The sequence below is a fragment of the Giraffa tippelskirchi genome, chromosome 10 (assembly GCF_054371585.1).
Source record: "Giraffa tippelskirchi isolate mGirTip1 chromosome 10, T2T-mGirTip1v1.2.pri, whole genome shotgun sequence".
Taxonomy (NCBI): domain Eukaryota; kingdom Metazoa; phylum Chordata; class Mammalia; order Artiodactyla; family Giraffidae; genus Giraffa; species Giraffa tippelskirchi.
This window is the reverse complement of record NC_137284.1, coordinates 83,685,789-83,702,241: the sequence shown is the minus strand read 5'-3', so window position 1 is coordinate 83,702,241 and position 16,453 is coordinate 83,685,789. Positions and strand designations below refer to the sequence as shown.

The following is a 16,453-nucleotide window of genomic DNA, read 5'->3' as shown; positions in this document are numbered from 1 at the left end:
TTTGTATCTAAAGTTAACATATTATGAGAAATTCTGATTTGTGAGTATGTTTTTTCTTTCAGGGCCTTGTTAGTTTTATGAGTATGTTTCCAGAGTTTTTTTTTTTAATCATGAAAGCGAATCTTAATGTGAACAGGCATTAAAAGTTAAGTGTGACCTATAATTAACACAGAAGCAGAAATGGTCTAACCATGGTCATCTTTTTGCTGAAGTCCTGTCTTAACCCAACAGTAGAGAACATATACGGTCATAAAATACCACATTAATGCATTCTTTCCCTGTCAAGAGTAAGCTGCACCGAGACTGCCAATTTCCAACTCAGGTAGCACCATTTTTTCCAACTCAAATTCCTGCTGCTTTTTCATTTGAGTGAATTATTTCTACTTCCTGTCTTTTAAAGAGTTGCTGGCTCACAAAGGTTATCAGATTTCCATCCCAGTGGCTGCTGCATATCCACAGTAAGTGAATGATCTCTCAAAGGTACTTTGAGATGAAAGCTAGTGGATAAATTAGAAGAATTATATTTTTATTTCTTCTCTTTGGAGGTATTATTCTATAACTTTTGTGTTTAGCTTGGAGAACTCTCAAGATTTGATTTTTCTTCTAAATAAGTGAAACAGTCACTCAGATGGCAAACACTTCACATTTTAGCACAGTGTAATTCGATTTGGAAGTCCAATGAAACTCACTTGGAAATGTCCCTCCAGTAATATTTCCCCTCTTAAAAAATTCACTTATAAATTTCTGGTTTCATGCATAAACAAGCTCCAGAAAGGCTGAGTGGTGAGTGCCGGGATGGCTAAAATAAAGTTACTTTTAACCATGTAAAAAAAATGTTAAAAATAAATGGTGTTCTAATTGTCCTTGGATTTTACCAGAGAAGGAGTGCCTACTGTGTAATTTTTGGCTTTCAATACCTTTTATACGGTTCTTGTGAATACTATCCCCTAATTTGTTTTTGGTTTGTTTGTTTAGGAACACTTATATTTCATTCAGAAATCCTATGGACAGAGGAGCCGGGCAAGCCAAAATCCATGAGGGTCACAAAAGAGTCAGCAACTAAACAAGAATATTTATAGGAGACTCTTCTGTGCGATATATTGTATGGTAAAAGAAAGATAAGAATGAAACTGCTGCCAGCCTACTAGGAATTTCTAACACTTGTGGATCTGACATGCTCCAAAAGTGGAACTCTTAAGGCTTAATTCCAACTAAGTCCAAACTGACTTAAGGAACTCTATTCCCATATTTAAAATCTCCCTTCTTCATACTGTGTTTACACACACACACACACACACACACACACACACACACACACACACACACACACACACACGGGTAAGTCAAGGAACTCAGGATATCTTAGTATTTTCTTTAAAATTTTATATTCTTTAAAAATACCTCTTTATTAAAGCTCCTGAAGAGCTAATTACTTTGTGAAATTCTCATTAACAGATCTTTCAAATTATGAAACTGAAGTAAATTAAACTTCCCTACTGATTAAAGCTAACAAGATTTTTGTTCTACAAGTAAACACACATATATATAAAAGCTGTACTTATCTGGACCTGAGTACCATGATAGCATGGTGGGGTAGAGGGAATGGGGTGCAAGGCCAATCGGAATCAACTGTCTGGAGTAAATTCAGGGGATGTGTTGTCTCTAGAATATCCAGGAACATTTGCATCAGCTCTAAATCAAGCATAATATATTTTGATGATTCATCAGTGGGGAAAGAAAAAGTCTTATTTTGAGATTTAAGTGAGGTTTTCATGAATCTCATCTAAGTTAACTGAAACCCAATTGAAAACTATATCTGACATGGCCAGTTTGTTCTATTATTCCAATGTGGACACGGTTTGAGTCAGTCAACTTCTAATGGCTTACATTTTAAAATAACAGGAATCTAAATAAGTGACTCAAGTTCTAAATTGAGATGACTTTCTGCTGAATTCTACTGATATAGAGAAAAGCACTAGGAAAAGACTACCAGAGGTTCCCAAAAGGAATAATTAAAACAGAAAGAATAGACATATGTTAAAATAGTTTAGTTACTCTAGCTGTATTTTTATAAAGTATTTACATAACTGTATTTTGTGAACAATAAATGATAATACAAAACACCTTCTATGAGGTATTGACAATTTGTGTTTTCCAGATGACATATCCTGTAACTTCATCGCACCGTACTTACACGAATAAAGCTAGCTCAAGTGAGCATGGCTTGAAAATTAATATCCTTGCTCCCAGCACCAGTAAATAGATATGACACAGCAACGTAGATGAAGGAATACCAAAGGCTCTAACTGAAGTTTCATAATCAATATGATACCACTTGATGTCTGCAGCCATGAAATTTACCTATTAAAGTGGAGATGAAGGAAGAGCTGGGATCAAAGGGACATCTGCCCCTTCCTCTCTCAGATCTGTGCGATTCCAGGTGAAAAAGGGGAGCCTGTCCAGAAAACCAGAAAAGCCATTATGTATCTGCCAACTTGAATAAGAAGTTAATTTCTCAGAAAAAATACATTCAACCTTGATTATTTACAAAACAAGTACTGTAAATAAGGCTTCAGTGAGAAACACCAAGGGATTTAGGAACAAACTGGATGTTATAAATAAATATGTGGATATTAAGGCCCATGTGGTTTTCTCACTCCTCTCAAAAAGGATGTAGCTGCTGAAATTCACAATTTTTATCATTTCACCACACAGTATTAGCTATGTTGAGATGTCACTAAAATATTCCAAACAAACGGAGACTTGATGGGGGGAAAATAAGGTTAGTAAAAAGGAGACTCATTGATAAACATGGAAATGGGCTTTTATTCTACAAAAACCATTATTGATTTTTTTGAATAATCTCTAAAAGAATATAACATGTTCTGTCAATAATTTGGAATATCTATTTTAATCATATTTATTCCTTATCACATTATCTTTGCATAGACATCTAATATTTAATAATTTAGAGAATGATTACTACATAAATAATCACTGGGACATATATATGTGGAAATTGATGTCATATTATAAACAATATTTCAGTATGTTTTCACACAAATGAGATATTGAAAATGAATATATTCTAGAAAACTATTATTTTATTGGTTCCTAGTGCAATTGCATAACTACAGGACTTTTCCTAAGTGTTCTCAGATTTCAAAATTCTCATTAATGTGTATTTCTAAAATTAATTTTCATTAAGTGTGCTATAAGTGGCTTCAGTTCAAAAAAATGTGCTTGGCAAAGTGACAATCAGTTCAATTCAGTAACTCAGTCGTGTCCGACTCTTTGTGACCCCATGAATGGCTGCACGTCAGGCCCCTCTGTCCATCACCAACTCCTGGAGTCCACCCAAACTCATGTGCATTGAGTCAGTGATGCCATCCAACCATCTCATCCTCTGTTGTCCCCTTCTCCTCCTGCCCTCAATCTTTCCCAGCATCAGGGTCTTTTCCAATGAGTCAGCTCTTCGCATCAGGTGGCAAAAGTATTGGAGTTTCAACTTCAACATCAGTCCTTCCAATGAACACCCAGGACTGATCTCCTTTAGGATGGACTGGTTGCATTTCCTTATGGTCCAAGTGACTCTCAAGAGTCTTCTCCAACACCACAGTTCAAAAGCATCAATTCTTTGGCGCTCAGCTTTCTTCACCGTCCAACTCTCACATCCATACATGACCACTGGAAAAACCATAGCCTTGACTAGACGGACATTTGTTGGCAAAGTAATGTCTCTGCTTTTTAATATGCTGTCTAGATTGATAATAACTTTCCTTCCAAGGAGTAAGCGTCTTTTAATTTCATAGCTGCAGTCAACATCTGCAGTGATTTTGGGGCCCAGAAAAATAAAGTCAGCCACTGTTTCCACTGTTTCCCCATCATTCTGCCATGAAGTGATGGGACTAGATACCATGATCTTAGTTTTCTGAATGTTGAGCTTTAAGCCAACTTTTTCACTCTCCTCTTTCACTTTTATCAAGAGGCTCCTTAGTTCTTCTTCACTTTCTGCCATAAGCGTGGTGTCATCTGCATATCTGAGGTTATTGATATTTCTCCCGGCAATCTTGATTCCAGCTTGTGCTTCCTCCAGCCCAGCGTTTCCCATGATGTACTCTGCATATAAGTTAAATAAGCAGGGTGACGATACACAGCCTTGACGTACTTCTTTTCCTATTTGGAACCAATTCATTGTTCCATGTCCAGTTCTAACTGTTGCTTCCTGACCTGCATACAGGTTTCTCAAGACGCAGGTCAGGTAGTCTGGTATGCCCATCTCTTTCAGAATTTTCCACAGTTTATTGTGATCCACACAGTCAAAGGCTTTGGCATAGTCAATAAAGCAGAAATAGATGTTTTTCTGGAACTCTCTTGCTTTTTCAATGATCCAGTGGATATTAGCAATTTGATCTCTGGTTCCTCTGCCTTTTCTAAAACCAGCTTGAACATCTGGAAGTTCACGGTTCACGTATTACTGAAGCCTGGCTTGGAGAATTTTGAGCATTACTTTACTAGCATGTGAGATGAGTGCAATTGTGCGGTAGTTTGAGCATTCTTTGGCATTTCCTTTCTTTGGGATTGGAGCGAAAACTGACCTTTTCCAGTCCTGTGGCCACTGCTGAGTTTTCCAGATTTGCTGGCATATTGAGTCCAGCACTTTCACAGCATCGTCTTTCAGGATTTGAAATAGCTCAACTGGAATTCCATCACCTCTGCAAGCTTTGTTCGTAGTGATGCTTCCTAAGGCCCACTTGACTTCACATTCCAGGATGTCTGGCTCTAGGTGAGTGATCACACCATTGTAATTATCTGGGTCATAAACATCTTTTTTATACAGTTCTTCTGTGTATTCTTGCCATCTCTTCTTATTATCTTCTGCTTCTGTTAGGTCCCTACCATTTCTGTCCTTTATTGATCCCATCTTTGCATGAAATGTTCCCTTGGTATCTCTAATTTTCTTGGACTGGAATGCAAAAGTAGGAAGTTAAGAAAAACCTGGAGTAAAAGGCAAATTTGGCCTTGGAGTACAGAATGAAGCAGGGAAAAGGCTAATAGAGTTCTGCCAAGAGAACATACTGGTCATAGCAAACACCCTCTTACAACAACACAAGAGAAGACTCTACACACGGACATCACCAGATGGTCAACATAGAAATCAGATTGATTATGTTATTTGCAGCCAAAGATGGAGAAGCTCTATACAGTCAGCAAGAACAAGACCGGGAGCTGACTGTGGCTCAGATCATGAACTCCTTATTGCCAAATTCAGACTGAAATTGAAGAAAGTGGAGAAAACCACTAGACCATTCAGGTATGACCTAAATCAAATCCCTCATGACTATACAGTGGAAGAAAGAAATAGATTTAAAGGACTAGGTCTGATAGACATTAGAATGCCTGATGAACTATGAATGGAGGTTCATGACATTGTACAGGAGACAGGAATCAACACCATCCCCAAGAAAAAGAAATGCAAAAAAGCAAAATGGTTGTTTGAGGAGGCCTACAAATAGCTGTGAAAAGATGGGAAGTGAAAAGCAAAGGAGAAAAGGAAAGATATATCCATTTGAATGCAGAGTTTGAAAGAAAAGCAAGGAGAGATAAGAAAGCCTTCCTCAGCGATCAATGCAAAGAAATAGAGGAAAACAATAGAATGATAAAGTGACAATTAAAGTCAATATATAAAATTCTGTAGGGGAAAAACTACTTTGCAATAGAATGTTGCCATTACTCCCCATTGCAGCATCTATAAATAGCCCTGCTCATCTATAAATCATGAATCTGTACACAATCCAAAGTTCTGAGGACCCTATGAAGGTTGCATACACTTTTCTAAAATTTCATCTTGACTTCCCAATAACCAGTTCATTTACTCCACATTATCTATCCTGTCCTTTTCTTGTTGTTGTTATTCAACTTTTCTCTCTCTCTCTGATATTCATTAATCCTGCCATTCCAAGACTTTTCTAGTAAGTGCAGAGATCACCTGACCCATATAAATTTCTTGTCTTGTCTTTGGAAATGAACCATAGTCTACAGAACAAAGAAATACCAGAAGGCAAAGTGGTTGTCTGAGGAGGTCTTACAAACAGCTGAGAAAAGAAGAGACGTGAAAGGCAAAGGAGAAAGACAATGATATACCCAACTGAACGCAGAATTGCAGAGAACAGCAAGGAGAGAGAAGAAAGCCTTCTTAAGTGAACAATGCAAAGAAATAAAGGAAAACAAAACAACGGAAAAGACTAGAGATCTCTTCAAGAAACCTGGAGATACCAAGGAACCATTTCATGCAAGGATGGGCAAATAAAGGACAGAAATGGCTAAGAAGAGATTAAGAGAGGTAGCAAGAATACACAGAAGAACTATACAAAAAAAGTCTTAAAGACTCGGATAACCACAATGGTGTGGTCACTCACCAAGAGCCAGACACCCTGTGGTGTGAAGTAAAGTGGTCCTAGGGAAACATTATTATGAACAAAGCTAGTGCAGGTGATGGAATTCCAGCTGAGCTGTTTCAAATGCTAAAAGATGATGTTGTTAAAGTGCTGCACTCAATATGTCAGTAAATCTGGAAAACTTAACAGTGGCCAAGGGACTGGAAAAGGTCAGTTTTTATTCTAACCCTAAAGAAGGGCAATGCCAAAGAATGTTCAAACTACTGCACTATTGTGCTCATTTCATATGCTAGTGAGGTAATGCTCAAAATCCGTTCAGCTAGGCTTCAGCAATATGTGAACTGAGAACTTCCAAATGTACAAGCAGTATTTAGAAAAGGCAGAGGAATCAGAGATCAAATTGCCAGTATCTGTTGGATCATAGAGAAAGCAAGAGAATTCCAGAAAAAAACATCTACTTCATTGACTATGCTAAAGCCTTTGACCGTATGGATCACAACAAACTGTGGAAAATTCTTAAAGTGATGGGAATACCAGAACACCTTACTTGTCCCCTGAGAAACCTGTATGCAGGGCAAGAAGCAACAGTTAGAACAGAAGATGGAGCGATGGACTGGTTAAAAACTGGGAAAAAGAGTATGTCAAGGCTGTATACTACCAACCTGTTTATTTAACTTATATACAGAGTACATCATGCAAAATGCAGGCTGGATGACCCACAAGCTGGAATCAAGAGACTGGGAGATTTACCAACAACCTCAGATATGCAGATGACACTACTCTATTGGCAGAAAACCAAGAGGAATTAAAGAGCTTCTTGATGAGGGTGAAAAAGCAGAGTGAAAGATCTGGCTTAAAACTCAACATTCAAAAAGATGCTTGCTGCCTGGAAGGAAAGCTATGACAAATCTAGTCTTTATTAAAAAGCAGAGACATTGTTTTGCTAACAATGTAGTCAAAGCTACTGTTTTTCCAGTAGTCATGTATGGATGTGAGAGTTGGACGATAGAGAAGGCTGAGCGCCAAAGAATTGATCTTTCAAATTGTGGTGCTGGAAAAGACTCTTGAGAGTCCCTTGGACAGCAAAGAGATCAAACCAGTCAATCCTAAAAGAAATCAACCCCGAATATTCACTAGAAGGACTGATGCTGAAGCTCCAATACTTTGGCTACCTGATGTAAAGAGCTGACACATTGGAAAAGACCCTGATGCTGGGAAGGATGAGGGCAAGAGGAGAAGGGGGCCACAGAGAATAAATGGTTGGATGGCATCACTGACTCAGTGGACGTGAGTTTGAGGAAACTAATGGAGATTATGAAGCACACAGAAGCTGGAGGGCTGTAGTCCATGGCATCACAAAGAGTCAGCTACAACTTAGCAAATGAATGAACAACCACCACCATGGAACAAAAGTGGCCTCCAAATGCCACTTTTAGTCATAGAGGTATGACTAAATTGATATTTTAAGCCAAAAAAAGTTTGCTAATTTAGACACTTCACTTAATCGGTAGAGAACAAGAGTGGCCATAAATAACTCAAGACATTTTTGTGTTCACTTCCCACAGATGATAGATTTGCAATGACATGAAAATAAAGTATTTGTTGAAATAAGATAGAATTATTGGTCTGCCAAACTAACACTTATGTTGAAAGGGTTTCATCTACATTTGTAAAACAGATCCGTAGCATTATACGGAGGAGGGAGTGATTAAACATATGAATATAGTATTTGATACCCCTTTAGTGACTGCCACCTTGTATTGGTAAATACTTGGTAAAAACAGGTAGGATATACATACTATACTTATTCTAATATAGTCAAATGTCCAAATGTTTGGTCACAGAAAGCAGCTGAAGAAATACACTGAAAGGCTTTCTTAAATCAAGACTCTCTATAAGCTTCAACATTCTGTGATGCTGAATTTTTTGTCTCTAATGACTGATGAAGCTGATTTATCTATCAGATATAGATATCCTAAATATTAAAACTGCAAGAGAAAGACAAATACATTCCTTATTTATTCAAGGAATTACAACAAGTTCATTTAAATTTAAACTATCAAGTGAGTGAAACAGAAAATGCAAACTGTAAGAATGCTAAGATCAGGAGAATCTTCAACTTTAAAGAACCGCTGAGTTAAATGAAGGAAATAAAGTCACAATCTTAGAAAAGTCACAGATTTTTAAAACTAGAAATCATAATCTAGTCTTCTGAGGCCAATATTGATTTGTGAATTTCAGCATGTTTCTGAGATATCAAATATCTAACAGAGCATGTCTTCATCAGTCAAGAGAAGTAAACTAAATCAAGTAGAAACTATATTCACAAAATCATATAACCCTAACATTGTGAAAACAAATAAGTGGAACCCAGGATGGATGAAGCAAAATTCTGTGCAATACATAAAATCTATTTGAATCTGTAAAAGGACATAACTCTTTTATGAAACTTCAAATTTGAAAACGGAATACTGAATACTAAATGCTCATATATTCTCAGAGATCTACACCTCACATTCAAACTTAGATGTAGCTTAACTGAACCCTTCCTGACTTTCTCCAGAATTCTTCAAATATCTCTCTATAATTAATTTAACACCTAAAACTACCTGAACACATTATAAATTAAATCTTTTTGCCTGCTTCTCACATCAGTATTAAAAATCCACATTCTTGAATAGCTTAAAGGACGGGCACAGCTTTCATTCTAATTTTTTGAAATTTGTATTCTCAATGTGCACATTTATCAAATCATCACGTGTGTGTGCATGCTAAGTCGCTTCAGATGTAACTTTAAACACCTTGCAATTTTTTTGTGAATTAGATCTCAATAAAGCTGAAAAATTCATATATTCCATAATTTGTTGTTTTTCAGCCCACTAATGATTTTTTAAAAAGATAAACAGTTGGAATATCTCTGCTTTAGATAAGGATCACTATCTTTATTAAAAAGGAGAAAGGTTCAGATCTGTAGAGGACACAGTCATTTCATCCATACATAACCCTTGGTTAATAAGACCCCAGGAGTCAAATAATACAAAAATGGATGACAACGTTAACAAGATTGTAAATTGTAATACATACTTTTTAAATTTGAAGACTATGTAATGTGTGTTTGAAGTCTATAATACTTGTAACAAAATAATGAAGGGTTGTTTTGAACACCTGAGAGTTCTGTAACTCCCGTTTTATCACTTTGACCCTACCATCTTTGACCCTGTCCCCACACCTGGCTAGTTGTTAAATGAACATTTTTAATTACTAAACTAGGGTATCAATACATAGTACAGCAAGTTCTATAGTTATTTTTATTAATCAGAATATACCTTTCTTTAGAAGTATAATATAGGATTCTGTCAATATTACTTATTTAAATCACTGTGTTTTAACAATAATATTGTATCCCTGCTTTTTACTTTGTTTTGTAATTACTAAGCTAAATGAAGTTGTAACAAAAATGTGTTGCCCAGTTTTTGTTTTTGTTTTGCTTTTCAGCAAAGGCTGTTATAATGCTATGATTAAAATAACATTTGATAATAAAAGCTAGTGAAGGGTTGACATTTTTCATGTGAATGACTTGAGAGTCTAAGTACAGCTATGATCACACACTACCTTACATTCCTATTATTTTGAATTTAGCCTTGTTTGCTGATGAGGGCTTCCTTGGTGGCTCAGCTGGTAAAGAACCTGACTGCCAATGCAAGAGATGCAAGAGACATAGGTCAATCCCTAGGTTGGAAAGATCCCCTGGGAAGGAAATAGCCACCCACTCCAGTATTCCTGCTTGGAAAACTCCACAGACAGAAGAGCCTGGCAGGCTACATAGTCCATGGAGTCACAAAGAATTGGACACAACTGTGCAACTGATTCAGTTGTTTGCTGATACAAGGTATATAGTTTCATCGCAGATGTGGCCTCAGTAAATTTTATCTGAGCACCTTATGTACAATCACAACCTTAAAGCATAATTAGATGACACTTTAGAGAAGTTAAATAGACAAAGCAATGCCAGAAAAACTCAGAAGATAAAATTATCTCACACCTAATCAATGTTTTATGACATGGTAAAAACAAACAAACAAAAATCTGCCTGTGGTGAAAGCTAATCAAACCTAAAAATGGTTTGCCGCTTTTATGAACACACTCAAAACTCCTATTTTTGTCACAACAATCTTTGTTGATAACAAGTATGAGATTTCCATTGAACAAATCATAAATGATGAACAAGTTCAGAAAGTTAATTTCTACTGGAGATAAGATGATTACTAAAACCATATTTCTGGTCTAATTTTATTGCTTCTCTGAAAACTTTTCACCATGCCTTCTGAAATCCTTATTTCATGATAGTGAAAGTTGCTTAGTAACGTCCAACTCTTAGGGACCCCATGGACTATACTCATGTCCATGGAATTCTCCAGGCCAGAATACTGGAGTGTGTAGCCTTTCCCTTCTCCAGGGGATCTTCCCAACCCAGGGATCGAACACAGGTCTCTGGCGTTGCAGCCAGATTCTTTACCAGCTGAGCCAAAAAAGAAGCTCAATAACACTGGAGTGGGTAGCTGATCCCTTCTCTAGCAGATCTTCCCAACCCAGGAATTGAACCAGGGTCTCCTTCAGTGCAGGCAGATTCTTTACCAACTGAGCTATCAGGGAAGCCCATTTCATGATAAGTAAACTGCTAAGACCACACTCAATTTACAACACCTCCATACCTTAATTAAGTCATAGCTCCCATACTCAGCATAATTATGGAGCCTCATGTTCATGTCCTAATGCCTGGAACCTATAAATATCTCACTCTGCATAATAGCTAAAGGGCTTTTTCAAATGTGATTAAGAACCTCCAGATAGGGATGCTGCCAAGAATTATTCAGGTAAGCCCAATGTCATTATATGAGTCCTAAAAATAGAGACTTGATAATGATAGCCAAGAACTGACCAGAGCGATGCAGTGTGGGGGAAATTAGACCTGCCATTCATTGCTGGCTGTGGCAATGGAAGAAGGGAGCCGGGAGTCGAGGAATGTGGGGGGTTCTCCAGAAGCTGAAAAAAAGAATGACCTGGATTCTCCTAAATCTTATGGAAGGAATGCATTTCTGTTGACATCTTGATATTATTCCAGGAGAATTATTTTAGACTTCTCACCTACTGAATTATTAGATAAAACATCTGTTTCATTCTAAGCCACTAAATTTGCGGTAATTTGTTACAGCAGCCTTAAGAAAAAACGAATGAAGCTCCTATGAGGATATTGTTCCATACAGCTTCTCATCCTTCCAGCTCTTTTACATGATTAATTATATTGTTTATCCAATACAAAGTTGAAACCCTTTCTTTTCTTTTCAAAATATGAAGGTCCCTTCTCATCTTCTCCTTCTTAGTCAGCTCTCACTTTGTTCCTATTCTCTCATCCATGTGTCTACCTTCCCTATTTCCATAAATCTACAATAGTGATGCTGCTAAAGCAAACCATTCGAAAATATAAAGCAAACATTTACAATCAGTGGTTTTAGCTCAGCCCTCAAAATTGCCAAGGAATGTATTAATATGTTTTCCTGGTCATGTCCTTTTATAACTCGTTTGAGTAGCTATATGCTCAGCTAGCCTGACTGGTGATCTCTCTTGACAGTCAGCAGACAATCTCACACCTTATGCCTGATGGAGAAAATCAGTTTCCATTAATTATGTAATTATTCAAAAAAATCAATTTCCTCTATGCCAGGTCCTGGCCCTGGAACAGAAAACAAAGTAGTAAACAAACAAACCCCAAGCCTCGTCAGTCTACTGGTCTCATAAAATTACCCCGATAGACTTTCCCTCCCCACCCCCACCCCCCCTTTTTTTTTAACGGTATTTATCTGCGATATTTGATGCTGTTGCCCACACCATGGCACTTATTTAATTCATGCCTTCACCACTTATCACCTTAATTTTAACACAGCCTCCTGAGCAGTGTCCCCAGCCCCAGCCATTAATCCTTTACTCTGTAGCCAAAGACTTCTTTCTGAATTTCCTCTTATCAACTCCCTAGTTAAAATCTTTCATTGACTTCCCATAGTCTCTGGAGAACAAAGTCTAAAGCCCTTAGAGTTTTTAACATAGGGACTGTATACAAAAGTACGTCACCTCTAAAATGCTACTCTTACAGTCTGAGTACCAACCACTCTGACTGCTTATAGTTTTTTTCATCTTACTTGGGCTCGTTAATGCGTTTAGGATATTAATGCCCACACAATATTAAAAATTCAGCACAGACCTTATCACTTTCAAGAATCCTGATCTGACTCCTCTGCCTGCCCTAATATTGATTTCTTTCCCTTTCTGTGTCCTCCTGAAGCATCATGTAGACCCCTCTTTTATATCATTTACTTCTCTGTGTTATAATTGTCTGACTCTCTTCCCTACTGGTTTGTGAGGCCTTCTTGGGGAAACTGTCTATATGACATTTGTTTTTGAGTCTCTGTATCAAATAAATTATCTGACGCATAATAAATGCCCAACTGTTCACATTTTCTAAATAGTTTATCTCCTTTGCTATGTGCTCTTTGTCTATTTTCTAATGGATCTAAAACAATTCACAAAACATAGCTGTGAATATGCATGTTGATTGAAAACTAAACAATCTATACAAACAATAATGTTATACTATGTTGTACATGCTTTCTTGGGGCTTCGCATACAGCACTATCATCATTTTATTTTTTCTATATTTTGATTGCCTGTGGCTTTAGTAAATGTGACTACATTTTTAAAACAACTAAAGGAAAAATAAACGTGTTTGTTTTTTCTCAGCTATTTATTGAAGATCATATATTTTCAGAAACATGTTGACAGTTTTTGATAAACTCTTGCCAGGGTTAATATACTAAAGGTTAGGATGAATATAACATAATTTAATATAATATGGCAGTCATTAAAAATAATATCAAATACTGAAGAATTCTAGAGACAATTTATTTTATCTTCAAAGATCTTATTAATGACAGAATGCAATGTGAAGTACTATGGAGGTGTGACTTGGAGGTACAGTTACTTCTTAGATAAAGTTCCCCTTTTCCACATGACTTTTTTAATGAGGAAAGGTATTCTCTTGATACTGTGGTATATCATCATGAAACTTCAAAACTGAAATGAAAATAAAGACTGAGTTCTTAATTTTTATCTAACAACCAACTTGACAATAGTTTTTAATGAACTAATTGGTATTATGCTCCATGATTTTAAAGGAGAGGCCTTCTTTGTCTTGTTAAGCTACATGTGACAGAAAAATACATTGATCCAAGTCATCTTAATTTCTCAGAATTCTATATATTATTTTGGCAACTTTATACTGAGATGTGGAAATTTTTAAAAGGAAGAAAATTAACATAGATAGAAGAGTATTGATGTTATGATAGAAAACAGGCAAATTCTAAACTTTTCTTGCTTTGTCTTGCATAGGTCAAGCTAACTTCAAAATTAGCTACAAATTTAAGAATGAAGTTTTTTCACATTATTTCGAGAATTCACTGTGCTCTTAAATTTAGTGCACAATTCAATAAAACACTAAGAAGCAAGTAATATAATTTTCTTCCATTGAAGTAAACTGCAGCACCCAAACCAACCAGAAAAATTGAGTCATGATGACCTTATTAATGACCCCAAAGCAATTGAGTTTATGGTTCAAGTAATGTGTAATGCTGGTGTTTAACCCTACTGAGAATGCTGGTCACTACTTACACTGGCTTTCCATTATCTATGTTTTAACAGCTGGAATTTCTGCTTGAGTTATGTGGCTTAAACTTACAAGACATCGCTGGTATTAACAATGCGGGCAGCACTTTTTGTTTCAGTGTGACAAAGAGAAGTGTTTCAATAGATCCTTGTGTGCTAGAGAAAAAGCAGGACACCTAGCTTACCAATGTGTGCAGATGCATGTGTTTCTCTGAAAAATGTTTGTAAAGAATAAAGGGTACATCGTCCCAGGAGAATTTTCTCATTTAGGTCTTGAGAAGAGCCCTCAAAACCCAGAAAGCCTTCTACAAGCTCCCATCAATAGGTGTGAGTTACTACATAATCAGGTGTTAAACGTGATGTCAATTAAATGAAATGAGAGTTTCCCCATTAATAAATCAGCTTTGTGAACTAATACTATTCTTGCCCTCAGCACCACGGAGATATTCTGAAAGATGTCAAAAGTAAATTAGAACGTTATAAACACAAGATAAACAAGTAACCACTTGTTTTCTTAGCTATTCTAGTAGAAAAAAAAAAAAAGCAAAATATATAGACTCACACTCATGTATCCATCAACAAAGGTTGTTTTGGTACAAAAATGCCCAAAATAAATAGCATAACATGCACTTAAATTCTTCACACACACAAAAAATAGCTATTCAATTGTCTGTATCATAAGTTAATTTTGAATGTGATTTACTATATTGTTTATTTTTTCCCTTTCTTCTGCCAAGCAATAAAATCATTTATTAAAGAATATGAAAGATATCCCAAAGGCTAAATAAATAAATTGAAAAAACGTCAAAAATGAGTGAAGTTGTAAGTAAATGTTTTGACTTTAAGGCTATTAATTTTGCATTTTAATTGCTTTTTTCTTTACATTTTTCCCAAAAATGATACATTATGTTTGTAAAATACTTTAAAATTTAATAAGTATTCTTCCATATATTGTTTCATCCTCAAAATAAATCTGTAAACTAAGACAGGGTCAACAGTATTGTTCACAAATATTACTTTCTAAGTGAGGAATCACAGACAAGATGAGTTTTTGCGAGTCTAAACACGTGTCTTCTTGTTCCATATTATTTGACAGTATTACCCTACCTGCCATTCTAAAAGGAGAGTATGGGTATGTTTATGTTGCCAGGCATTGCTGGTTTTTTTTCATAAGATATTTAATGTATAATCAAGGTTTAAAATGTATATTAAGATTTTTTTTAAAGAAGACAAGTATCTTATTTATTTATTCAATTACATGTTCACAGGTTTTATTTCCTTATATATTATTGGAATAGCTTGCAAAAACACTAAAATCTTTAAAAATTATGTACTACACATAAGTAAAATTCTAACTCAATTGTCTTGTATTCAATTTTTTAAAAAGACTTGCTTTAACCTTTCTTTGAAGGCAAAATCATCTTTCCCCCTCTTTTGTGTATCTTTTAACTATGACTTCTGTTCTGCCCCTCATTCTAAGTGTCTTCATCATATGCCAATATTATCTTAAATTTCACACTGATATCTCTGTCTACTGGATATGTATGCCAGGGTGTACTAAGAGTATTAGAAGCAAACACACTTCAAATTGTAATTATAATGCTGTCTTGAATCCTGCTTTTGCCAGAAAACAGCATCACTCTTGCCTCCCACATCTTCCTTATCATCTTCTTCAAAATAATCATGTAGCTCTCCCTCTAAAAAATCTTTAGTGCCTCCACATTATCATGAAATAAAGTCTAACTTCTAGAATGGTAGTTCAGAATCTTCACAGCTTGATAAAGGCTTTATCCTTTATGATTTTCACCATCCAATCAAAACTCCAGCAGTGTGAGATGACTATCTTCAAAATTTTTTGCATCAAAAACATCCATAGCTCTGATTACACTTTCCCTTTGGGAAAAGAGAATTTTACCCTTCATTTTCTTTACAATACTAACTCCTAATAATGACCAAATGATGCTGAAAAATTATTTCACTGATATTCTCCAAGACTTCTCCAAGCAAAACTTCTCCCATGGCCTATGCTATAAATCTCTTGCAGCATTATCCTCACTGCATTGTGATGATGTGTATTTGAGTAGTGCCACAAACATTTCAGAAGCCTATGTTCCAATCATTCAGAAAATATTGAATTTAGGAAGCAGATTCATGCTACTCCTATTAAATACCATAAAATTAAGTAAAGTAACCTAACTGTCAGGGAATATTAGAGAGAAGTTCATACTAACAAATGCCTACCTCAGGAAACATGAAAAGTCTCAAGTAACCTAATTTTACTTCTCAAGAAACTAGAAAAAGAAGACCAAACAAAATCAAAGTTAGTGAAAGGAAGGAAATAA

At 35.9% G+C, this 16,453-nt stretch overlaps 1 protein-coding gene across 1 annotated transcript in view; it reads right to left on the bottom strand.

Moving 5' to 3' along the window:
* SEMA3E (semaphorin 3E) overlaps positions 1–16,453 on the bottom strand; it is a 271,541-nt gene that overhangs the window by 54,699 nt on the left and 200,389 nt on the right. Inside the window, exon 5 of the mRNA XM_081531726.1 lies at positions 2,362–2,455. Coding sequence (XP_081387852.1) covers positions 2,362–2,455 — 94 coding nt within the window. The remainder of the gene's footprint in view (positions 1–2,361; positions 2,456–16,453) is intronic.